At 38.2% G+C, this 23442-nt stretch overlaps 4 protein-coding genes across 5 annotated transcripts; 2 read left to right on the top strand and 2 right to left on the bottom strand.

Moving 5' to 3' along the window:
- Positions 1 to 668: 668 nt before the first annotated feature.
- On the bottom strand, positions 669 to 1785 carry LOC147550584 (uncharacterized). The gene is made up of 2 exons (XM_086671717.1): positions 1429 to 1785; positions 669 to 1314 (listed from the first exon to the last, which is right to left on the bottom strand). The coding sequence occupies exons 1-2, from the start codon at positions 1483 to 1485 to the stop codon at positions 778 to 780; spliced, it is 594 nt and encodes a 197-aa protein (XP_086527843.1). The 5' UTR covers positions 1486 to 1785; the 3' UTR covers positions 669 to 777.
- A 6410-nt stretch (positions 1786 to 8195) lies between these two features.
- Positions 8196 to 10608, top strand: LOC147550583 (cytochrome c oxidase subunit 5b-2, mitochondrial-like). 2 transcript variants are annotated; one of them, XM_086670105.1, is made up of 6 exons: positions 8196 to 8669; positions 8763 to 8854; positions 8960 to 9010; positions 9790 to 9856; positions 9986 to 10065; positions 10241 to 10608. In XM_086670105.1, the coding sequence occupies exons 1-6, from the start codon at positions 8483 to 8485 to the stop codon at positions 10307 to 10309; spliced, it is 546 nt and encodes a 181-aa protein (XP_086526231.1). In that variant the 5' UTR covers positions 8196 to 8482; the 3' UTR covers positions 10310 to 10608. The 2 variants fall into 2 exon arrangements, with proteins under 2 accessions (XP_086526231.1, XP_086526230.1); XM_086670104.1 differs by having other exon boundaries at positions 8261 to 8669; positions 9983 to 10065.
- A 1994-nt stretch (positions 10609 to 12602) lies between these two features.
- PWP2 (periodic tryptophan protein 2) lies at positions 12603 to 17777 on the top strand. The gene is made up of 7 exons (XM_086672695.1): positions 12603 to 14107; positions 15075 to 15326; positions 15413 to 15505; positions 15720 to 16091; positions 16318 to 16662; positions 16776 to 17003; positions 17112 to 17777. The coding sequence occupies exons 1-7, from the start codon at positions 12887 to 12889 to the stop codon at positions 17280 to 17282; spliced, it is 2682 nt and encodes an 893-aa protein (XP_086528821.1). The 5' UTR covers positions 12603 to 12886; the 3' UTR covers positions 17283 to 17777.
- Positions 17778 to 19398: 1621 nt separating this feature from the next.
- Positions 19399 to 22707, bottom strand: LOC147550581 (uncharacterized). Its single transcript, XM_086672696.1, has 3 exons — positions 22493 to 22707; positions 19760 to 20952; positions 19399 to 19632 (listed from the first exon to the last, which is right to left on the bottom strand). The coding sequence occupies exon 2, from the start codon at positions 20895 to 20897 to the stop codon at positions 19833 to 19835; it is 1065 nt and encodes a 354-aa protein (XP_086528822.1). The 5' UTR covers positions 20898 to 20952; positions 22493 to 22707; the 3' UTR covers positions 19399 to 19632; positions 19760 to 19832.
- Between the last annotated feature and the right edge of the window lie 735 nt (positions 22708 to 23442).

Raw genomic sequence — 23442 nt, 5'->3', positions numbered from 1 at the left:
ATTGCACTATATATAATAGACTAGGTATAACCCGTGCCTCCGGCACGGACACTTCCGCTAAGCATTTTATACGTTAGAAAGTCGTTGATAAATTATTATCAAAATGAATGACATTATGATTGCAAAAATAGACATTTTATTGTTACAATTATTCGATTTCCACTTAACATGAACGAATCAAACCAAACGTTTGAGAATGTAAATCTCTAAAAGCAAATTTTAAAAGAAAAACAAATTACAGTTTACTGAAAGCTTATAATTGATTTCGCCTGCGATACAATCTGCAAAAATAATTTGTAACAACATCACTGCCAAACGACACTTGTCACCGAACTTCTTTCAATTTCTTTCGTCAACTGAAATTTACTCTAGCATCTCCCTGAAATGTTAAATTGAGTGTTTTATGTGCTTATTAGAAGTATTAAATTATATTCTTAAGTACAAAATAATAAAGGGAGAATTTGATATAAAAAATTATTACATAAAGATGATAAAAGTGATGTATAGAATTGTCTTAATATCATATATTTTTATTTATAATTACTACAATAAAACTTCATTATAAACAACATTAGTTGTACTGAAGAAATCTTATTGTTCGGACAATAGAATGTGCACCCTTTTGCTGTTAGTACACCTGGATAGACGTACATACAATTGACCGTGATTGAATACTGGAAACCGCAGATCTATTCCCACATGTGTGACTGACTGGTCTTGAGACTTATTTATTGTCATTGCATACGTTAATCGAACAGGAAACTGGCGCCTTGTGAATTAAATGTTCAACTCAGAAGAGCTTGGTGTTAGAGAGATTCTAGGAATAAATACCATGTTACCACGTTTATCTCCAGTTAAGATTTTTGCTTCAATTACTCGCGTTGCACAGTTGACAACCATCAATCTAGTCCCGTTACATAGTCCATCTTTAGGGGAAAGATTTCTTAACAACATAATAGGACAGCCGATTTTTAACTGCAACTTGAATGGTGGTAATCCAGATGGATTAAGCGAGTTGAGAAACTCGTTTGGGTAGCGAGCATTTGAAGAATAATCGTTATCTTCAGTTTCAGGCATCTTGTCAGCAGCCATATAAGTGATCATTTCACTTGAAGTTATGCTTAAAGCTGCTATATTTATTGTTGATACATCTTCATTCCGTGCAGACAAAATAGTTCGTTGTGTAAGATAATCGATTGTAAGATTTTGAACCATATTTAATTCTGGATAAGTTGCATTTATGAGTTCTTCCAGAGTATGACATCTATTTAGGTACGAAGGTAAGTGTAAATTTTCTGAGTCATTTGTCCCTACCTACATAAGAAAGTGTAATGTCTATTACATAAAATGTCACATGAATCTAATAATGGGTGAATTTATAAAAGAAATGTTAAAAGATAAAATACTAAAATCAGCTAAATAACATACCTGATGAAGGAAAGTCCGAAACATTTGATTTTCAGCATCATCCGATTGAAGACGCATGTTTTGAGATAGAGTCAACACTTTAATGTCGATCTAAAGAAATGATCTCCTTAATGAGGCTCATACTATTTGCTCTCGGACTCCCTTTGATATAACTAGAAGAATTTATCGGAAGTCACCACCCAGGACAACAGTCAATCCACCAAAAGGCTTATTATTATCACGAGTATCTCGAAGTGAACGATCAACAACCTCAACGCAATATTTGTGTTGCATTGGAACCTCGTCCCATATAATCAATTTCGATGCACGGAATAAATCGGCAAGTGTTGATTGCTTTCCAATGTTGCAAATAGAATCTTCATGCACATACATTCTTCCTATTGACAATAAGTTTGTGCCTTTGTGGTCACCCAACTCAAAACCAATTGACAATTAGTAGAGAGGGCCTAGACATTTTATTCTTGGTTGCTAGATCCTCTTTCTCCAATGTGGGACTATTCTCACGCCCCTTACGTGTGGCGTTCTTTGAGCCGAACATGTATGTCTTTTTTTTTTTCTTTTCAGGTGACGTGAAACACGTGTAGCTTTTAAACTTATCACGTGTGGTCCTAGCTCTTATACGATGTTAAGTTCGTGGTCATCCAACTCAAAAGTCCACCTCTACCGTGAATCTAACGTGAGACCTCCGGGTTTTTGGAGTAGAGGCCAAGCAGTAGTTGGCTTCAAAAACAGACTTACCACCCAGACATAGAAAATTTTCTAAGTCCCATCAACTACACTAAACCAGTTGAATATTAAGTAAATTTGGACGAACCCATTGTTTGAATGTTAATAAAAATGATAAGAATTTCAGTAGAAATCACAGTGAAAGGTTTTGAGTCTATTCCTAAAAAAAAGGTTATTCTTTTGAGTGTCAATCAACATAGAGTAAAAATCAAGGGAGGGGGAAGAGGAAATCTGATAGGGTCGATGACCAAAATTATGTTGATAAACATCATTTGCTTTGTCATTGATATCGAATGCTTCTACCATTTCTGCTTCAATTCCAGCTTCCGTCATTGAATATCTCTGTATGAGATAACCAAAACCCACCATAAGAGAGAGAGAGAGAGAGAGAGAGTAAAGAGAGTATCAAAAGATTAGGGTTTCCATAAGGATGTCTTACCATGCCCCCAATGCCACTGTAGAATTCTAGTACTCTCCATGGCTTGTTTTCGCCTTTCCTCAAACCTTTCCCCATTTCTGTGATGTTTTAGGGCGGGAAGGAAGTTACAGTGGCCGCCGTAGCCCGTTCGCAGTAGAGTCGGGCAGGCATATAGGGCAATGATGGTCACGACAATTGGCCCGAACAAGGTATACTCAACAATCTTATGTGCGAAGATGACAAATTTACATATCACTTGTAATATCAGGGTGTGCAAAAATAGACCAAACTAATCAATCCAAACCGGTTCAATCGGTTTTCAAACCGAACTAAACAACGAGCGGTTTGGTATGGTAGTAGATTTTCAAAAACCAACTGGTTTATGATTTTTAGGAACCATTAATACCAAACATAACCAATCAAATTCAATTAATATACATAATTATACATACACATGATTTTTTCTAAAATATATCTATAATATCTCTATAATTTCATATAAATACATATCTTTCATCGAGTGGTTGCCAGAAACAAGAATAACTACTACTCATACAAAATAACAACACTACTACAATATAATGTTACTAATTAGTATTAAATCAAAACGATCCATGTATCATTAATGTTACCAACTACTATATAATGTTTCAGTAAGTCGCTTTGATAAGCCAAAAAAGTAAATAAGTCTCAGATTTAGGAACCCAAAATAATCGAAGTAAAGGACAGCAGGCATAATCTCGTATTCAAGTGGACTGAGTCAACAAGTAGGTAGTTAACTTGAGTTGGCAACTAATAGAAATTAGTGGGGTAGTGGTTAGTTCTTTTTTTTGGTTGGTTAGTCTGCCTTTATTCTTGGGATGTGGCCTAAGAATGAAGAAGTAGTTGTTTTCTCTTTCTTCTTTCTATTTAAACTCTATATAATGAAGTAAGTTGAATTAAATAAAAAGAATTGTGGTTAAATTTAGCCCTAAGTGGAATCTTATTTCCAACTTATTAGAGAAGACACTCGCGACAACTTCGAAGGTGGGCGACCGATTTTCTCGTCAAAAATGGCTAAGTTGGAGTTTCCTCGATTTTATGGAAAAGACCCACCAGAATGATTTACAAAAGTGGAACAATTCTTTGAATATCAAGGCACAGATACAATTTCCCTTCATCAAAAAAAAAGGCACAGATACAACACAAAAGGTGGCGTTGGCTTATTTTCACCTTGAAGGAGAGGCAAATCAATGGCGACAATGGTTACGAAGGGCTTTTGGAGAAGAAGGTCATAAGTAACATGAGAAATATTTCAAGAAGAGATATGGCGCGAGGTTTGGTCCTACGGAATGTGAAGACTTTGATGAAGCCCCGTCGAGGGTTAAACGACATGGCTCATTGCGGGACTACCAAAGGGATTTTGAAATATTGGGCGATCGAGTTCAAGGGTGGACACAAAAGACTTTGGTAGGAACATTCATGGGAGGCCTTAACCCAGAAATGGTTGATGGCATTAGAATGTTCAAACCAAAATCCTTAAAGGAAGCCATTAGCCTTGCACGGATGAGGGATGAGCAGCTTACACGATAAAAGAAGGTCATGCGACCTCCGAATCCATCAAATTTAGACTGTATTTCCACTACTAAATCAAAGATAGTTTCACCTATGAAACGACTCACATGGGACGAAATGCAAAAGAGAAGGGGGCAAGGCCTTTGCTTTAATTGCGATGAAAAATTTGTGCCTAATCACAAATGTCGTGGTCCACAATTGTTGTTACTTGAAATATTCAAGAGGAGACAGACATTGAAAATACCAACTGATGATGCAACTTGAGAACGTACAAACGACATTAAAGATAGGTTCATCAATTTGAACCTTGAGGGCAAGGTTCCAGTTAATGGGGTAGGTATTGATAAGCCAAAAAAGTAAATAAGAATCAGATTAGGAACCCAAAATAATCGAAGTAAAGGGCAACATGCATAATCTTGTATTCAAGTGGACTGAGTCAACAAGTAGGTAGTTAACTTGAGTTGGCAACTAATAGAAAGTAGTGGGGTAGTGGTTAGTTCTTTTTTTGGTTGGTTAGTCTACCTTATTCTTGGGATGTAGCCTAAGAATGAGGAAGTAGTTGTTTTCTCTTTCTTCTTTCTATTTAAACTCTATGTAATGAAGTAAGTTGAATTAAATCAAAAGAATTGTGGTTAATTCTAGCCCTAAGTAGAATTTTATTTCCAACTTATTTCATTGCTTTGATTGGGACTACCAAGCTAGCAAATGTCTTAAATGTTTAAAATATTTTTCGACATATTATGTTAGTTTGATTTTTTCTTCAGATATTTAAAGAGTGTGTCTTGATTTTATACATTAATGTATGAAGAAAGTAACTCGCCTCGCCGATTTTCATGGAGAACAAATTGTTTCTATGAGTGGTTTGGTATCCAATAGTATCAAACCTCTCATTGACGGTTTGGTTGGTAACCGAACCCAACCATGAGCGGTTTGGTAACGGTTTGAGAAATCAAAAGCCAAACCATGAGCGGTTTGGTAACGGATGACACAAACCTGATACCGAACCAACGAACACCCCTACGTAATATAGCCAAAGCCTAGTCAGCACTTGGTTGTCCAAGTGGTTAAAGTGTCGACATGTACTCCAAAAGTCCCTAGAGGTCCCGGGTTGGATCCCCAGCGGAGGTGGAATCTCTGGGTTATTGAATTTGGGATTATTATAGTATAAATAATGTAGTTGGGCTTTAGGCCATAGTTTAGTTGGACTTTAAGCATGCTCTTGTTAAACTTGGCAGTATCGTTCTTATCACATCTTTAATGTATCAACGCCATTGTAGACTATCGTACATCGTAGTCAATTTCCAAAAGAAAAAAATGTAGCAAAAGCCTAAAACTTATAGCCCCGATGTTAATATTTGTCTCAATTACTAAATGAGAGGTTAAGGCAAACCAATAGTACATTTAGAACATTCATTTAGGAGCACAAATACATCATGGTTTTACAATGTTGCATATATTACTTGTAGACGCAGTATATTGTTTCTCATATTTCATGGGTTAACAAATGTCACCATTTCTTAACAAAAAGAAATGTCATCGAAAATTTGTTTGGCCGACACAACCACCACCAACTTCCCTTGCAACCCTAACTTATTTACACTCCTTGGCAACCCCAACTCTAGCTTGCACAAATCTAAACAGAATAATATCGATTCTTTTCCTCTAAGATCAATCCTTTGTTTTTTAAACGCTAAATCTTAAGCAATTCAGACCTTTCTAATTCTATCTTTCTTGATGCATGTCTCTTGTACTAACAATCCTAATAACATGATAGTGGGTATAAAGAAAATATAAAATTGTATCTATTGAACTTACTAACGTGACACGTGCAACCCTCACCAATACGACGCCATTGGTGTAATCATTGCTAATGGCCTACTGGTGGGGGATCCATCTAGAGACGACCTAGACCCAAGATTGTTTTGAGCCCCAATGTAACCAAGGACTTCAAATTTTAGATTTTATATGTCATTTTCGAAACAATAATTATATTCTACATGAATTTATAATATGATTTCGGTGTAATTTAGTTGTCTATAGTTTAGATGATGTGTAAGAAAGAGGTCAAGAGTTTAATTCCTACCTTAAGCAATTTTACTCATTTTTTTTTTTGAAACACATTATATATGGTCAAGAGTTTAATTCCTACCTTAAGCAATTTTCTGGCACACATTATATATGGCCTCAATTTGAGGCCTTCGAAATGTTTGGGCCAACCGGTGTCCATCACTAGCGATGTACCAATTGGTGGTGGTTATATCTGTACTCCATACAAAGTCGTTTGGTATAATCACCTGTAGGGTTGAGAAAAAAAATCGAGAACTAGTAATCGGACATGGACATCCGAGTCTGATAGAAGCCGCGGGCATCCCGAAGGCGGGTTCAACCCGACCGATCTGGTGAAATAAACAAGTCTGGCTCGAATTTTGAAGTGCTTCCCGACCTTCCGCCTGAGTCCGACCCGTTAATATTTACCCGACAAAACCCGTTTAATAATATCCTCCACTTATCCGATAATACCTATCTACGTTGTTTGTATGTGTTGGAATTTGGTGTCACCTAGTGTTGTAAGCGGAATCTGAAACATCTGACATGTTTAACACTAGCTTCCGAGATCACATGCAAGAACTAAAGATGAACTAGAAATAGAACAGTAGATTACCTTAATCGCTTTCCTATCGAAGTAAATTCTATGCCTTTATCCCGAAGATGAGAGCTTCAATCGTAGCTCCTCTACTTGAGACACCTGAGCAAGTTGACTTGATCTCCCTCCTTTAATGTCAGCTAGGACCTTATTGAAGGTTGAGCAGAAGAACTATTCTTCTTTTGACTCGAATAGAGGTTGGGAGCTTTTTCTCTAAAATCACTCTCTCCAATTGATGTATGAGAGATTGATTTTCTTCCACATATTTTCTGTTCTACAATGGTCCTTATATAGAAAACCCTAAGTTAGAATCATATTCAAACTAGGATTCAATTCAGACCACGAAAAAGATAAGACTTAGAAATCCTGTCTGAGTAGGATTCCTAGATGAATGAGGTTTCCATCTAGGGTTCCCTTAAGTATGGTCGGCCAAACAACCCCTTAGTGGCCTTGGCCTGGCCGGCTCATTATCCTAGTCGGTCATCACATGGCTGACCCCTTTGACTTGTTCCAGACCTCCCTTTCGGTCCAGTTCTTCCTATCTTTGTCTGAATCCCATTCGAACCTTTTGAGTCTGTTTAGTTGGATTTAATCCATCTATTTGCCAAGTTCCCACTAGCCAACTCTCTTCGATCAAGTCACCACTCTTTGGTGTAACCCGTTGTAGGATACGGTATATGTTAGCCGCAAATCACAAAAGTGACCCGATGATCGTAATTGGCTTCTAACTAAGCATTACGACCCCTAATTCGACCGGACTAGATGATCTTCCGGATAAGGTCATCGTTATCCTATTTGACAAATTGAGCGCATTGTCATCTTAATCGAAGGACACTCCTTCAGACTGAAAGGACATATCCTTCAGTATGCATGTATTTATGAATGTATAACATACATATACTATATATATAAAATAAATAATAGTATACATTGCTACATATAGGTTTGGTGGTGGTCCGTAGATGTGATGATTTTATGATGGCGGTGACCAAAGTGACAAAAGATAGTTGTGAGCCAAAGAAAGAAGGTGTAAATTAGATTAACAAATTCTTACAAATTAAATGTACTTCCATATTTTTCTTTTATATTTTGCATATATATATATATATATATATATATATATGTATATGTTGGTGGCCGAAACATTTCGAAATTTAATTCCTTGGTGAAAATTGATATCTGAGAAACCCGAAAGGTTTGACAAACTTGAACGGATTTTGGACACTACGATTTTAGAATAACTCGTCTAGTTAAGCCTTAGAACCCGAATGGTCAGAGAACTTCAAAGCCTGACCGAGCTCGATCTGATGCGATGAATGATATAAGCCCGACGACTCATCCAACCCGTTCCGGACTGATTCCCACCCTACCCGCGAGATTACACCTAGTAGGGTTTAGGGTGCTAGATGGCCCCAAATTTCACTCTCAACATGACATTGATAATGACCAGGCACACCCCTTTCCCGCTTCAGGCATGCCGCTGCGGCGCTGCCACCATCATCATTCCCGGGCATGTTGAGGGTGAAATTTCGGCCCATCTGGACATTATAAAACCTACTCCCACATTTCAGGGCTTCGTCTTTTGATCCGTTTCTCTCTCTCTCTCTACCTTCATCGTGAGACAATCCAAAAAGAAGGGGGGTGACCTGAGCTGAGATACTAATCTCTAAACTTTGAACACACAGTCTCTCTTTTCTGATTATTAATTCAAAATGTGGCGAAGAATCTCTTCTCACCTTCAAATTGTATCTTCATTTCGAACAACTCAAAAACCTAATTTCACTAAACCAACAAATCGTCGTCTTATTAACTCATCAGTCTCATCTTCCTCCGCTACCAAAATTTCTCCTTTTCAAACAACTTCCCCTCTCTTCTCTCAACATCCAACTACTGATTCTGGTAATTATCCAAAAACAAAATACCCCTTAATTTTGTTACTAAATTTAATATCTAGGGTTTGATTTGGTGTAGATACATGTGGTGTTTTTGTAGATGATATTTTGTCCAAAGGGAAAAAGACTGTTGAAGATGTAATGCCTATAGCAACAGGTCATGAACGTGAGGAGATTGAAGCTGAGCTTCAGGTTTTTTTTTTATTTCATTTGTTTTCTGGATTTCTTCTTTCAGTAATACCATGAGAAAAGATTTTCTTAGGGTTTGATTTTTGTTTTCTTGTCTCTTTATTTCAGGGAAAAAACCTTCAAGAAATGGATTACCCAGAGGGTCCTTTTGGTACTAAGGTAAGAGATTTCTCTGTTATTGGATTTGTAAATTATTATTCAAAATTTCAATCACATATTTATTTTGTGACGGATTTGTGATTGGTAGATTGACAATCATATTTTGTAAATACAATTTGTGATTAAATTTTTTAACTTTTCTCTTCTAAAGATCCTAAATTGTAATTGGGCTTTAGTTGTACTTTGCAGAAAGATTTTCCGAAATAGAGTACTTTAGATTTTGTAGTTCTTAGTAGCAAGCACATAGACTGTCTTGTTAAGATCCAATACTAACTTCATAGGTCGAAATTCGAGAGACATTCTTATGAAGTTCGGCTATTGGATGTGGTTTCAGTCGGCGAGTAAATTAGGTTCCATTGTTTAGACTTTTGGGATTCACATTTGTGATTTGTCTTTAACAACTTAAGTTCAATAAGAAGCAAAGTGAAACTACAGGGTTTTGAGCTTTGAACTAAATAAGTGGAAGCGTACCACTTACTCGGTTTAAAGCCTAAAATAGAGTCTTTTCACTGATTCCCAGCAGGCCAGCACTACTGGTGCAAAATCATGAAAACTTGTGACCTATTCACCAATTTATGGTCAAACGAATGAAAAAACAAGAACCACTTCACTTTTGGGTTTTGATTCCAGGAAAGTGTGATTTTACATTAAATAGAAAGTACCTGATTAATTTGCTCGTTTACATGTTGTGGTTTTCCATTCACTTAGATGTATTAGTTTTCATGCTACTCTTTCTTTCTGCAATTGCTCAAATGTTGAAATACGAAATCTTCTTTTAGGAAGCACCTGCTATTGTAAAATCAACCTATGACAAAAGAATAGTTGGATGCCCTGGTGGTGAAGACGGTAAGTCTCTTTGTTTAATCCTTCTCAATTTAGCTTCTCGTGGGTAGTCATTTATTGTTATATGTTGATACCATCCTGTAATTCTGATTATTTGCTATGTAACATTATTATTACTCGATATATTAGCAGAAGATGAGCACGATGTTGTCTGGTTTTGGCTGGAGAAAGGAAAGCCACATGAATGTCCTGTGTGCTCTCAATATTTCGTGGTAAGTGGTCGAGTCTTTCATTAACAAAATCTCGAGACATCCCTGGTAGCATTCCAACGTATACTGATAATATGAATTTCATATTCATGAAATGAGAGTGATAAATCAAACCAAGGGTTTAATGTAATATGAGTCGTGAATGAATGGCTGATTTGATTCTCTTGATGCTTTCCAGCTCGAAGTCGTCGGCCCAGGTGGATCTCCTGATGGTCATGACGATCACGATCATCATGCTCATCATTAATGCTCTTGCAACTTCTCTAGTACAAATTTGGCGAGATGACAAAGACAGTTACGATATAACTTTTAGTCCAGCCTCCGAACAGCTTGGAGTTTTGTTTATTTTCTGTTGGATCCTTAGTACTTTGCAGCTCTTTTTTTATCCTATAATGTGGGCTTGGTAATGTTTGTTTTCATTTCCTGGTCGTCCAAACTATTTGCCTTACACTATGATTTACCGAATAATGGCTACAATATGTCTTAAAATTATCAAATTCAATGAAATATAAAACTTCTCCTGTGTTAAAATTTAGTATACTTCAATACCCCTTCTTTTGATGGTTCTTTTATGATATCATAACATATATTCATGTAATGGGGTTGTAGAAGAGCTCTGAGAACCCAAATATGTTAATGGAAGGGGAAGGATTTTTAGCTCGAGACTGGACGTGAAAGCCTCATTCGTTAGCCTCTCCAACCTAGTAAGTTACTAACCAATCAATAAACTTTCAATGAAGCTCCAATCTTCTGTCATGATACAACCAAATTGAGAAACAAGAAAACATGATTCTGACAAAGACAAGACTCCAACCTGGGAGAAGTGCAAAGTAGAACCTGTATTCATGTGGTGATCCTTTCCATGCCCACAAACATTGGAACCATTTATTTATATCTTTATTCCTAGTTATCTCTTTTATTTCCTTAATCTTGAATTGAACTAACCATTACTAGTTATAGAAAAAAGTCTTCGTGAAAGTTTTGCAGTGTCTGGTTCAAGCAAGATCAGATTCAGAGAAAGTGCAGAGAAAATCTCTACATATATTAGCCTCTCTAACCAAGATTAGTTCTCAAAACAGGAACCTGTTTGCTCAAACAGGTGAAGAAGCAATTACTACTCTTCGGAAGCTCTCTAGATCTTCGGTTTCAACCATTCAATGTCTGTCACTTTCTATCCTCTTCAATCTTCTCCAAATCTTAAACCATCTTTAGCAGATATTGAAAGAATTCATCATCTGAACTTCATTATCGTGATATCATCTACCCAAGTCGTGCTGGGGCTGTAAATTTATCTGCTTCTTTGATGTCATAACTCTTACGTTCTCCATAGATCCCTCTTGTCTCTTCCTACTCCGAGCTCGGGTTATAGAAGAAGGAACTAAGAAGAGAGAAGATGCATATTGAGCAAAGAAGGCTCAGAGAAATCTTCCTACGGCTTTTTGTCCATAGTGAAAATTGCATTAAGGAAAGCCATGGGACACCTGGATTTCTCATGTCTGGTGCCGATCTTTCTGTTCGAGGATCAGTGAAGGCTAGAGAATAAGCTGGTCTGCTGATGAAGAAGATGACTGAACTTAACATGGACCCCCATTTTGTATCTAATTCCATGTTTTAGTAGCAGTATATTGTTTTTCTTCCAGTGGGATCCTGGGAATGGATCTCAAAATTGGCAAATTCCACATTTCATAGTTCTCTTGCATTATCTCGTATGCCCAACACATAGGATGTTCTTTTTTTTTTCGGTATTTTACCATCAAAACACGACTTACGAAATCACTTTTATGAAGATGTGCTTATCGGTTAATATAAACATGCTTTCCATATACCATCTTATTTTACAATGAAATTTCTCTTAAGTTTTATATTATCAGCATGACAGCATATCATGCTCCCTGTTGCGAAAAATGAAAATAAGGACAATATCCAGATTAGGTAATAGAGAAATTTAGTATAAGAGAACAGAAAAACCAGACCTTTTAGTTTTATTGTATAAGATAGTAGTTTCAAAAGGTTCCATCCAATATCGAGATAATTGGTGGTTCTTCAAACCGGAACACCCATGTCTGGACTATTTACCTAATATCATTAAGGTGGGAAGAGATATCATTGGCTCAAAACCTGATACAGAACGCTCGATTTTGTGGTGTTCGTGGGCACCTGAGACTCAACACTAGTATGCGAGGGTCTACTTGGCTAATTTACACGGGCTGAATTTTAGGGTTCGGCAATGCTAATATGCTCGACTTTTGGGGGCCGACCACATGGCGGAAGGTGATATGACCGGCCCCAATTTGTCAGGCCACGAGGAGAGAGAAATGGCCTGATCAAGTGGGGCTGGCCACATTACCTTTTGGCCCGTGACCGGGCCAAAAAATGGGCCATTTAGCATTTTTGTTTAGGGTTCACCATCCCGGACACATGCCCGTAACGTTCCAGGTGATAGCCCCACATCGTTCGCGAGAGTGTCCCGGCGAAAGTTTGGGGCGTGACATACCATGTTCGTAATGCAGTAATGTGCCTTCGGGCCTTGTCTCGATTCCGGCGGGCTTGGGCACAGGGATTTGTTAAGCACCGGGCCGAAGCCCGCCTCGTAGTCCCGGTGTGCAATTGGAGTCTCCACCCGCCCCGCCCGATGCAGATGGTGTACCCATGGACCACCTGCCCCGAGTCCATTTCCCGCCTCCTTGTCTCTCACTCGACGCGCGAGTAACCTGTAGGGTTTTAGGGTTTAAGTTGAAACGAAGTTCAAGGCTCTAGGGTTTATTCTTCTGCAACCTCCGTCCCTCTCTTCCCTGATTCAGGGGTTTTCTTCATCAACTCAATAATGAACTTCCGGTTTCAGAATCTACTCGGAGCTCCTTACAGAGGTGGAAATGCCATTATTTCCGGTAACTCTCATCTTATAACTCCAGTCGGAAACAGAATCGCCGTCACTGACTTAATTAAATCTGAAACTGTAACTCTTCCTTGCGAAAGTTCTTCAAATATTGCTAAAATCGCCGTTTCTCCCGACGGTAATTTCCTACTTACTGTCGATGATAACAATCGATGTCTTTTCATTAATCTTCGCCGCCGAGTCATTCTTCATCGTATTTCATTCAAAAAACCAATTTCTGCAATCAAGTTTAGTCCTGATGGTTCATTAATTGCTATCGGCGTTGGTAAATTACTTCAGATATGGCGGTCACCAGGTTTTCGTAAGGAGTTTTTCCCGTTTCAATTGATTCGAACTTTTTCTGATTGTAATGGAACTGTAACTGCGTTAGATTGGAGTCCTGATTCTAATTATGTACTTGCTGGATCAAAGGATCTTGCTGCTAGGGTTTTCTGTTTGAAAAAATTGAAAGGTTTGAATAAGCCTTTTATGTTTTTAGGGCACAGAGATAATATTCTAGGAGTGTTTTTCAGTACTGATAAAACAAATGGGGACATTTCTAGGGCTTATACAATCTCCCGTGATTGTTTGATTTGTAGCTGGGTATATAGTGGTAATGAAGGTGCACCTGACCATCTGGAAAAAGGGCAAATTTCGGATCCTCCTTCGCCTGGTACCCCAGAGCAGATGACTTTGGATGATGCTAATGAAAATTTAGATATCATTGTTAATCAAAGTAATAAGAAAAGGAAGAAACTTGAAGGTTATGAAGAAACTGAGTTCAATCTTCATAGAGGAAAATGGGAGTTGGTAAGGAAAGATAACTTCATGCAATCACCAGCTAAAGTAACTTCTTGTGATTACCATCGGGGGCTTGATTTAGTGGTCGTAGGGTTTTCTAGTGGTGTTTTTGGGTTATATCAAATGCCTGATTTTGTATGTCTTCATTTGCTTTCGATATCAAGGCAGAAGATTACAACTGCGGTTTTTAATGAGCTCGGAAACTGGTTGACGTTCGGGTGTGCGAAGCTTGGGCAGCTTCTTGTTTGGGAGTGGCGGACGGAGAGTTACATATTGAAACAGCAGGGGCATTATTTTGATGTGAACTGTGTCGCATATTCACCCGATTCACAGCTTTTGGCTACTGGAGCTGATGATAACAAAATCAAGGTGAAATTTATTCGACAATGTTAATTTCTAATTTTCGCATTTATCTTTATGGAAATGTATATGTTAGTGTTGCCCGTGCCAAATTTGTGGGAATTATAAGACTTGAGTTTTTAAGATTTCCATGGTAGACAACCCTTGTGGAGTTGACTAGAATACATTCCTTGCTATATAAGTAGAATGACAGTTCCCAAAGAGGTGAAAGATACTTTGATCTCTCTCGGGAGGGCTGATATCCGCGAAGGAGGCAAAAAGAATAGCAAATGTTATTCTTAGTGCCGTGATATGGAGCATTAAGATGCTAGAAGTAAAGATGGAACTTCCTTGCTATATAAGTAGAATGACAGTTCCCAAAGAGGTGAAAGATCTTTTGATCTCTCTGGGGAGGGCTTATATCCGAGGAGGCAAACAGAATAGCAAATGTTATTCTTTGTGCCGTGATACGGAGCATTAAGATGCTAGAAGTAACGATGTTTTCCGTTTCCAAAAAAAGAAATAAAGATGCTTTTGAGGGAGAAAGGGTTAACTGTGATTACATTGAGGTGGTGATTCTCACTCTTATGCTACTGTTGCGCAAAGAAGAAGAATTGGAGACATTCTCTTTAAGGATTTTACAATGGTTTAGAGGCTGTAATGCTTTAATTTTGTTTTCTGGGTGTGCTCCGGCCCTTGTAGGCTTGTACATTTTCTTATTATAATGTTAATATTTTCTCATGTTACAAACACTGAAACTTAATCCTGCAGAATCTAGAACGAGCCAGTGTTTAAACTTTGTTTATGTTTACTTTTCAACTAACGGTAAGCATGTGACTTGCTAGTGAAATGATAAGGCTGCAAATAGGCATCAATACCCGAAGTATTCTAAACTTGTCATAGGTTTAAGTTTTGGCCCGAGGCTCCTCAAATTCTGTATTATCTTCTCATTCAAGTTATTGTCTTAAGCAGAAGAGTTAATGTTTTTGCATTACAGGTATGGACAGTATCATCAGGGTTTTGCTATGTAACATTCTCCGAGCACACAAATGCGGTCACTGCGCTACATTTTATGGCTGGTAACAATTGTCTCCTAAGTGCATCTCTCGACGGTACTATCCGTGCATGGGACTTATTACGATATCGGAATTTTAGAACGTTTACCACTCCAACATCTAGGCAATTTGTATCTCTGGCAGCAGATCAAAGCGGTGAAGTAATCTGTGCTGGAACTGTAGATTCGTTTGAGGTAATTAATTTTCTCTCATGAGTTTGAGATTCTTTGATATGAATCATGTTTACTTAGTTTTCTGACTTTTGTTTTTGCATTTCTAGATTTTTGTTTGGTCTATGAAGACTGGCCGTTTGTTGGACATTCTGAGTGGTCACGAAGGGCCTGTTCATGCTCTGATGTTTTCTCCTACAAATGTAAGTTCTTGTATTCTTAAACCTCAGATCCATCTAGTCACAGATTTCTAGTTTCTGATGTATGACTTGTTCTTCCGCCTAGATTGTGAGTTTGTGACGAACATATTTGGGCTGAACATGACTTCTTATTTGTTGATGGAACACATGTTATCTGTTAGACTCTGAATTTAACCTCATGGTAAAGTTTAATTTAATATTCATTTACAACATGCAGGCGGTTTTAGCTTCATCCTCTTGGGACAAATCTGTTCGCCTGTGGGATGTATTTGAAGGAAAAGGTGCAACTGAAACATTCACACATACACATGATGTTCTTACTGTGGTCTATCGTCCCGATGGAAAGCAATTAGCTTGCAGCACGTTAGATGGCCAAATTCATTTCTGGGATCCTATTGATGGGGTTTTAATGTACACAATTGAGGGCAGTAGAGACATTGCTGGTGGCCGTCTTATGACCGATCGAAGATCAGCCGCTAACTCAAGCTCGGGGAAGTATTTCACAAGCTTATGTTATTCTGCCGATGGGAGTTATGTTTTAGCCGGTGGAAGTAGCAAATATATTTGTATGTACGATGTCGCAGATCAGGTTGGTTTTGCCTTCTATACTTTAGCATAAACTTCGTACTATATATAGTTTGCTTCTTTAGTAGTTATTATAAGGTTATGGTTGATCAAGAATATAACTGAGTGATGGTAGTGCAATGAACTAGTTTGTCCACATTATCTCTCTTGCTTGCTCCTTCATATAAAAATGGCTCGGTATATGATTGTGATCAAGTCAGCTAATGGATTGAATTTTCATACAACACCAGGTGTTGCTGCGCAGATTTCAGATAACCCACAATCTCTCTCTGGATGGAGTACTTGACTTCTTAAACTCGAAGAGAATGACAGATGCTGGACCATTGGATTTAATTGATGACGACGACAGTGATGTAGAAGAAGGCCTCGACAAACAAACTAGATCAAAGTTGTCATACGATTTACCAGGATCTATCCCCAATAAAGGAAGGGCTGTTATAAGAACGAAGTCCTTGAAAATAGCACCAACTGGACGATGTTGGGCAGCTGCAACAACAGAGGGAGTTTTGGTCTACTCTATCGATGATTCCTTTGTTTTCGATCCCACAGATCTTGATATGGATGTCACCCCAGAGGTACCCATTTCTTCAGACCATTTTCAGAGACTCTTGATTCCCTTCTACTTGTCAGTGCATGTAGTGATAATATTTGTTTTCTAACTTGTGGGATACTTACCTTGTAAAAACAGGCAGTTAATACAGCTCTTAGCGAGGATCAATACGAACGGGCTTTATTGCTCAGTCTTCGTCTAAATGAAGATTCCTTTATTAAAAAGTGCATAATGTCTGTGAAACCAGCGGACATACCAGCTGCAGCTTCGTCGATCCCCTTACGATATTTACATAGGCTGGTTGATGCATTTGCGGACCTTCTTGAGAAATGCCCACATCTGGAGTTCATTCTGCGGTGGTGTCAGGTCTGTGTGTTGGGGATACGATTTTAATTTCTTTAAAGAGGTTCAGCTCTAGAACTCTCAAGATCAGAACTTATCTGTTTGATATCAATGTGTTTGTTTGTACTGCAGGAGTTATGTAAAGCTCACGGTCACTCGATTCAGCAGAATTCTAGAAGTCTGCTTCCGTCTTTAAGATCGTTGCAGAAGGCAATTACGGTATTGCATCAGGACCTGGCCGATACTTGTTCTTCAAACGAGTATTTACTTCGATATTTATGCTCCAGTGGCATCAAGAATTGACTGAAAATAATGAGGATTGTCTCAGCCACCACCAATTAAGTTATCCATGTACGGAGCTTATCTTTCTCTCTACTGTAGGACTCTCCTTCGACCAATCTGAACTTGAAATTCATCTGGAGTTCGCTTCTACTTCATTGAGCACCTCCGAAAGTTTTATGACATTTCTTACTGGCATGCGAACTGATCTAAAGGACGTCTTTGTGTGACGAAATGTTGTGAAATACCTTGATGACTTCGAAGATGGGCGATATGGTAACTAGTAATTATGGTCGTTGGAACTACATGTTCGTCCATCAGGAACAAATGCAGATTTCAGTACATTTCAGTTGTAGGTTCCGGGATTTTCCATCCCTGTTTTTCACATTTTAATCGTCTCTTCTGATCTTTTTTGATTATTCAATTCGTGTTTTCTACATTTAATCTGATGTTATAATATGTTTGATGTTTACTATAAACATATAGTTGAGAAAATCTGAGATAGCTGCTATTTTGATATTGGATTTTGTCAGTTTTTTATGCTAAAAATGAACAATCATTTGAACACATCTGCTCTTTCTTGCACATTGTGTCAAACAGATACAGGAAAATGAGTGACTGTCCCATAGCTAGAGTACTGTTGTTTCAAAACCTTCAAGGGTATCACTCTCATTTAACCCTAGGTCTATCTTGAATTTGATTGGTCTTAAAGAATTTGCAGCAATTGATGTGAACAGAGTTGAAGAAGATTTTTCCTTTTCATCTAATTATCACTCACCATCTGGTTAGTAATGGAAGGCTAGATGTAATGAATGTTCCGATTTTGGTCTAACTACAACATTAGGTAAATTTGGCCGAAGTTTCTCATAATTTTTTTGCTTTGGTGAAAAATGATCACTCAAATTTTTTTTCCAGTCATCAATTTCTCAGATATTTTCTTAATTCACAATTGGTTGCAAAAGAGTCGTAAAATGGTTGTAACTGGTTGCAAAAACTATTTTCATTGGTTGTATCACATTTGTGTTTTCAACAAAGCGAAATACAAATATTTGAGTTTTTCACCAAACAAAATATATGTGAATTTTTAACCAAACAAAATATAAATGTGTAGGTTTTAACCAAACAATATATAACTTGTCTTTTAAACTAAAAAAAGACTTGAAGTTGGGTCTTGGGTTGTTGAAGCCAAAACACAACATATGTTTTCATGTTTCAAAGAAGCAGGTGTGGGGTCGTCAATCGTGAAAGTTTTAGAACAAGTTGGTTTTTGTCAAAGGATTTTCCTACACTTGCAAGTTAGAGGATAGTCGGTCAATCAAGATGGGAGAAATTGACCCAAAAAGAAGGTATAGTGCAAAGAAGGTATTTCTTGTCATAGCTTCGTCCCTTGAATTACCATGAAGAGAAGACTAGAGATGAAAGCTAGATTGAAAGCATAGGACCTTAATGTTGTTGCAGGATGTATTGAGTGTCTTAATCATATTGAGGAAGATACTCCTACAGTGGCACTTCTCGACTTCGGTGTGGAAGGATTACTTCAGCTGCTTGGTTTTCAAAAACTGTCGACTGGGATAGGGGATGAAGAAGTGTGGTGGTGGCGAGAATGAAACTATTGGGTCTTCCAGGGTGTTGTTCCATACGTTGATTGTGATCGGGTACATTATTAATGAGGTTAGAATTAGAGCACATTGAAGGCCAAATTCAAGTTCTCGGCAGAAGGAGAGTGATGGAAGCATGAATTTCAACATTCCATTAGTTTGACCAGCATCCAAAGCTTAAGCTTATAAATGAAAAGGCTCCAGATGATGGGTGGACCTTAATCACTTTTGATGGGGCATATGACAAGTAATTCCAGTGGTTATGGGGCTATATTACGAAATAGTAGAGGTTCAGTGGTGGTTTGCTTGCCGGTGCGAGAAAGGTGGACCAAGATCCTCCATTATCTATGAGTTTGAACGTCTCATTGGAGACGCTCTAAGAAGGGCTAGAGTAGAGGTGGAGTTGTAGGGACAACCATCCCACCAGACCTGAGGGATATTGTGGAAACTGATTGTCCAGGATTGATGTAGAACCTTTATAGCTTTGGTCCCTTTAACCAGTTTACCAATGCAAAGAAGAAGAAAATTGACCCACAACATTGTTTCAGAGAGAAGTTATTCAATTGAGGGAAGAAGCAAGAAGGGATGTTTCCACTTTCAGGAAGTTTGAATGTGTTATACAATTTCTATATGAAAAACTACTATATACTACTATCATTGTTTCAGAATGGCCCTTAAAACTCCTTGTTCAGCTCTCTGCCAAACAAACCCACTCCAGCAAACGGGCCGGAGGCGATAAATCTTGATAAATTTTGCTACCCATTTTCCCATTTCACCTGTAAAAACAAGATCACCGAACAGGATCAAAGACCGGACACTACACGGTGACAAACGTATAACTATATAAGTCCTAAAAACTAAAATTCCTGGAAGGAAATGGGAATGAGAAAATGAGATCCTCACCACTAAAAATAACAGATTCAACCCAAGCCAGTGAAAAAGATCGGTATATGCATAAGGTGCAGTATAAATATTTTTAGGACTCTTCATCCGAGGTCGACCATCTTCGATTCAATTCCGATAACTGCCATGTCCCAGCTATTGGTATACCTTCTGCTGCACCATTTTCCTCATCTCCGACCATAGTGGAGGTGGCAGTGGTGGTGGTGGTGGCGGTGGCAGTAGTGGTGGTGGTGGCTGTGGTGGTGACATTAGATTCACTCTCTGCTCCGAGATTTTCTCCCCAAAGAGTTGTCACCATTGTTCTCCTTCGACTTCTAGGTCTAGAGGCACCAGACCGGGTACTGCTGCCGTTACTGCCACCAGATTCGTTTGAAGGAGTTCTGGAGCTAGATACCCTGAAAAAGATAAGGACACTATACTGGCTTGCACCACCCGGGATCACGAGATTGTTGTTTGCCCTTTCCTCTCCAAATGCTGACTGAATTGTGCTAAGTACGTCACCGAAGTCCCTTTCTCTCTCTAACCTTGTCCAATCATTTTGTCGTTGTGGGTCTGCCTCTGACGGCCTAACAAGTGGATGCTTTAGCCTGGCATGCTTCCTGAGTTCTGCATAGTTTCCATCAAAATCACAAGTTTCGGATGCACAGCTTCTTGCCTTGGCATTCATAAACCTTCGAGCAGGCTCCTCAATAATCCACCGATTAACCTGTCCCCGGCATAGTGGGCACGGAAGTTTCAGCTCAACTTGGCTCTCACAGGGTAGAGTAGGTCCAGGTGGAGTCCTCTCGTTACTGACTTCTTCTTCGTCAATATTTGTTGCTCCAGATAATACCAAATCAGAATCCGTGTTTTCTTGAGGAACATCTTGAGATAAAGTTGCTGAGGTTTCTCCATATACCTTGCGGAACTGATCGAGGCAATTTGAATGACGATAGCTGGTATCGCACATGTAAGGGCGGCAACCCTTTTCATGGGAAGAACATAAAAGTAGAACAGCATTATGAGGATGTTCCATACACACAGGACACCTAGCTTCTTCCCATTCTTTCACATCCTCCAAGGGTTGGGCACGTCTAGAACTGCAAGGATAAGGAGACGTCCTGGAGGAGAGAGAACGGTCTTTTATGTCCTTCGGCATCTCGGACGTTCAGAATTCAACCCACTCTCTTCAAATAACAAGACGGCCTCAGGACCTAGCACATCACAATTAGACAGAAATAAGAAAATGGCTTGTAAAAAAGGCATTAGAAAGCAAAAAAATGTTGAAACCTTTCTGAGGACCTAGCACATCACAATTAGACAGAAATAAGAAAATGGCTTGTAGAAAAGGCATTAGAAAGCAAAAAAAAAAATGTGAAACAAGGCTTCAACATTCAGGAAGTTTAGCACACAGTGAGTATAACCTAACAACAATAAAAATTGAAGTCACTGGGTTTCCTTGGACCTTCAAAAGGCTGATTTCCTCCATACTTGAGCTTTCGAGCTTTCCCCCAGACTGCCTGCCCAGCTTTTTCACAACTTCTACAATGGTCTACACAATTGGCTGCTATCTATCAACAGCTAGGGCCACACACTAACGAAATACCAAGTTCAAATGAACACTAGTCCTACGGCTCCTAAAATATCAAAATAGTTTCATCATTGGTTGTTCTTTTCTATACTTCTTAATCTACCAATCAAAAGTCCGCGCAGTAATGACCAACTAGAAAGAAATAGCATTCATATGATAATAAAACACGAGTGAAGACAATATTGTGTTCGAGATGGAAGCACTCGCAGTCTAGTCGAGGGAAACTCGAAGGAGCCAATTACGTCATTGCCATTTGCATTTGTATAATTATGCACATTAGGACGAGTACAAGAGATTTTTATCCACTCCAGACGAGAACCTTCAATATATGAAAGACAGCAGTGACAGAAGGTACATCAACTTCCGAACAAGTTGGACCATGTTTCAGACTCTTTTTTTCTCCAAAATACTGTACTTAGTTACCCACACTCAATGGGAGAAGGATTTTACAGGTAATCTCTAGATTAAAAAGCTTCATGCATTTTACGATAACTCAATCTTCGTTCTACCAATAGAGTTTCACAGGGAGGATGATTCTAAATAGAGTAAGCAAACTAAATTATCAAGACTAACTTTGCCGAATCTCCATGAATATTAAGATGAACATTACTGATGCATTCATACTGAATTCTTCGTTATGACGGAAAAGTGAATGCTTATAGTCCAACAAAACAAAGAAAATGCATGTTTTGGAATCAAATCGAAGTAACCGACTAAAGAAATACCCATTTGAAATCACTAAAATTCCAAAGGTTTAGACAACCCATGTCCAAGAACTCAAAGAGAATAATTATGAATTTCATCCTTCATATAATTTCTAACTCTAGAAGTAAGCTAAATTGAACAGGAAAAAAAAAGGAGATTCATTTGTAATATGGACTGAACTCTAATATAATTTAAGACCTCAAGGAATAAATTCAACAAGACTTGACCCATGAAACTCCTTAAAGTTAACACCTTGATTTTTCAAGAAGAAAAAACAAAACAATCCCTAATTACCCCAATTTTAAGTAATTTCTCCACAGCCCATAACACAAAACCCTAAAACTAATTCAAAGTACCACAAAACACATCAAGAATCAATCAAGAACAATAAATTAAACCTAAAATTTGATAGATCTAAATCAAATTGATTATTGGGGGTTTTATTTCAAGAGAATTACCAAAACAAAATCTGATCGGTTTTTGATAATATCGGCTTCGATTCGAACCAGCTGAGTAGAGAGAGAGATCAAAGAATCTTTCAACTTTCAAGTCGGTATGCTAGAGAGAGAGAAAGAGAAGAGAGCAAGATGGAGAAACAATCCTCTTTTTCTAGGGTTCCTTCAGAGATAGAGAGAGAAGGTTAGGCATTTTATACTTTTTAGGCGCGGTGATTAAAAGCCACCTTGGCTGACGTGGACTTAAATTGCATTATTACATTTCGCGGCTATATTTTGGTGTTTCTCTAAGTAGGACGGCGAAATTACGAACGAAGAGATCATAGCATCATCTAACGGCTGCAAATGACTAGTATTTAGATCCACGGGTTATTGTTATTCTAGTCCAAACGAGTGATCTAGATACATTTGGGAGTACAGATTATAATACAATTTGAAGTAGGATAGTTATTCCCTGCATGATACCGACACCTGAACATGATATGTTGACATACCCTTAGATTGGGGCCACAACGTGGTGGGACCGCAACAAATAATTAGGTTATTATTAGCCGTTTAAACTTCAAATATAAGCTATTGGATCCAACGGTTAGGAAGAGAGTTATTGGAATTAGAGTAAAAGTCACGTGGGTAATATAAATTAGAGATTTGGTCTGAATTTTATAGTTTTTGTGTATTAGTCCAAGAAATATCAATCTTCTTTGATCAGTACTATTCTTTCACTCTGAAAAATTTGTTTAATGTCTATTTAGTTAGTGGAACGATTATTAGGGCATCTGTAGACTCGCAAAGTCATTGGATACATTAAGTCAGTGTCTTTTATATCGGGTCAGATTTAATTTACTCCAAATTTCAACTGATACTAGTTAGAATACAGTACTAGTGGTGGGTGGGTGCCTCTGATTTCTAAGTCTATTTTGATCCTAATATAAATTAAGTTTCAGTTAATAGCA

Source organism: Eschscholzia californica, unplaced genomic scaffold (genome assembly GCF_041429995.1).
Source record: "Eschscholzia californica isolate CP2 unplaced genomic scaffold, dmEscCali1.0.p SCAF_3, whole genome shotgun sequence".
Taxonomy (NCBI): domain Eukaryota; kingdom Viridiplantae; phylum Streptophyta; class Magnoliopsida; order Ranunculales; family Papaveraceae; genus Eschscholzia; species Eschscholzia californica.
This window is presented reverse-complemented; position numbering and strand designations above follow the sequence as displayed.

Excerpts from the sequence above, each read along its gene's own strand:
- LOC147550584 (XM_086671717.1), bottom strand. The coding sequence starts at position 1,485 with ATGCGTCTTCAATCGGATGATGCTGAAAATCAAATGTTTCGGACTTTC. Across the intron at positions 1,315-1,428 it reads TTCGGACTTTCCTTCATCAG|GTAGGGACAAATGACTCAGA; the intron begins GTATGTTATTTA and ends TTTCTTATGTAG.
- LOC147550583 (XM_086670104.1), top strand. The coding sequence starts at position 8,483 with ATGTGGCGAAGAATCTCTTCTCACCTTCAAATTGTATCTTCATTTCGA. Across the intron at positions 8,670-8,762 it reads ACATCCAACTACTGATTCTG|ATGATATTTTGTCCAAAGGG; the intron begins GTAATTATCCAA and ends GTGTTTTTGTAG. Across the intron at positions 9,857-9,982 it reads ATGCCCTGGTGGTGAAGACG|CAGAAGATGAGCACGATGTT; the intron begins GTAAGTCTCTTT and ends TCGATATATTAG.
- PWP2 (XM_086672695.1), top strand. The coding sequence starts at position 12,887 with ATGAACTTCCGGTTTCAGAATCTACTCGGAGCTCCTTACAGAGGTGGA. Across the intron at positions 16,092-16,317 it reads TGTACGATGTCGCAGATCAG|GTGTTGCTGCGCAGATTTCA; the intron begins GTTGGTTTTGCC and ends ATACAACACCAG. Across the intron at positions 17,004-17,111 it reads TCATTCTGCGGTGGTGTCAG|GAGTTATGTAAAGCTCACGG; the intron begins GTCTGTGTGTTG and ends TTTGTACTGCAG.
- LOC147550581 (XM_086672696.1), bottom strand. The coding sequence starts at position 20,897 with ATGCCGAAGGACATAAAAGACCGTTCTCTCTCCTCCAGGACGTCTCCT.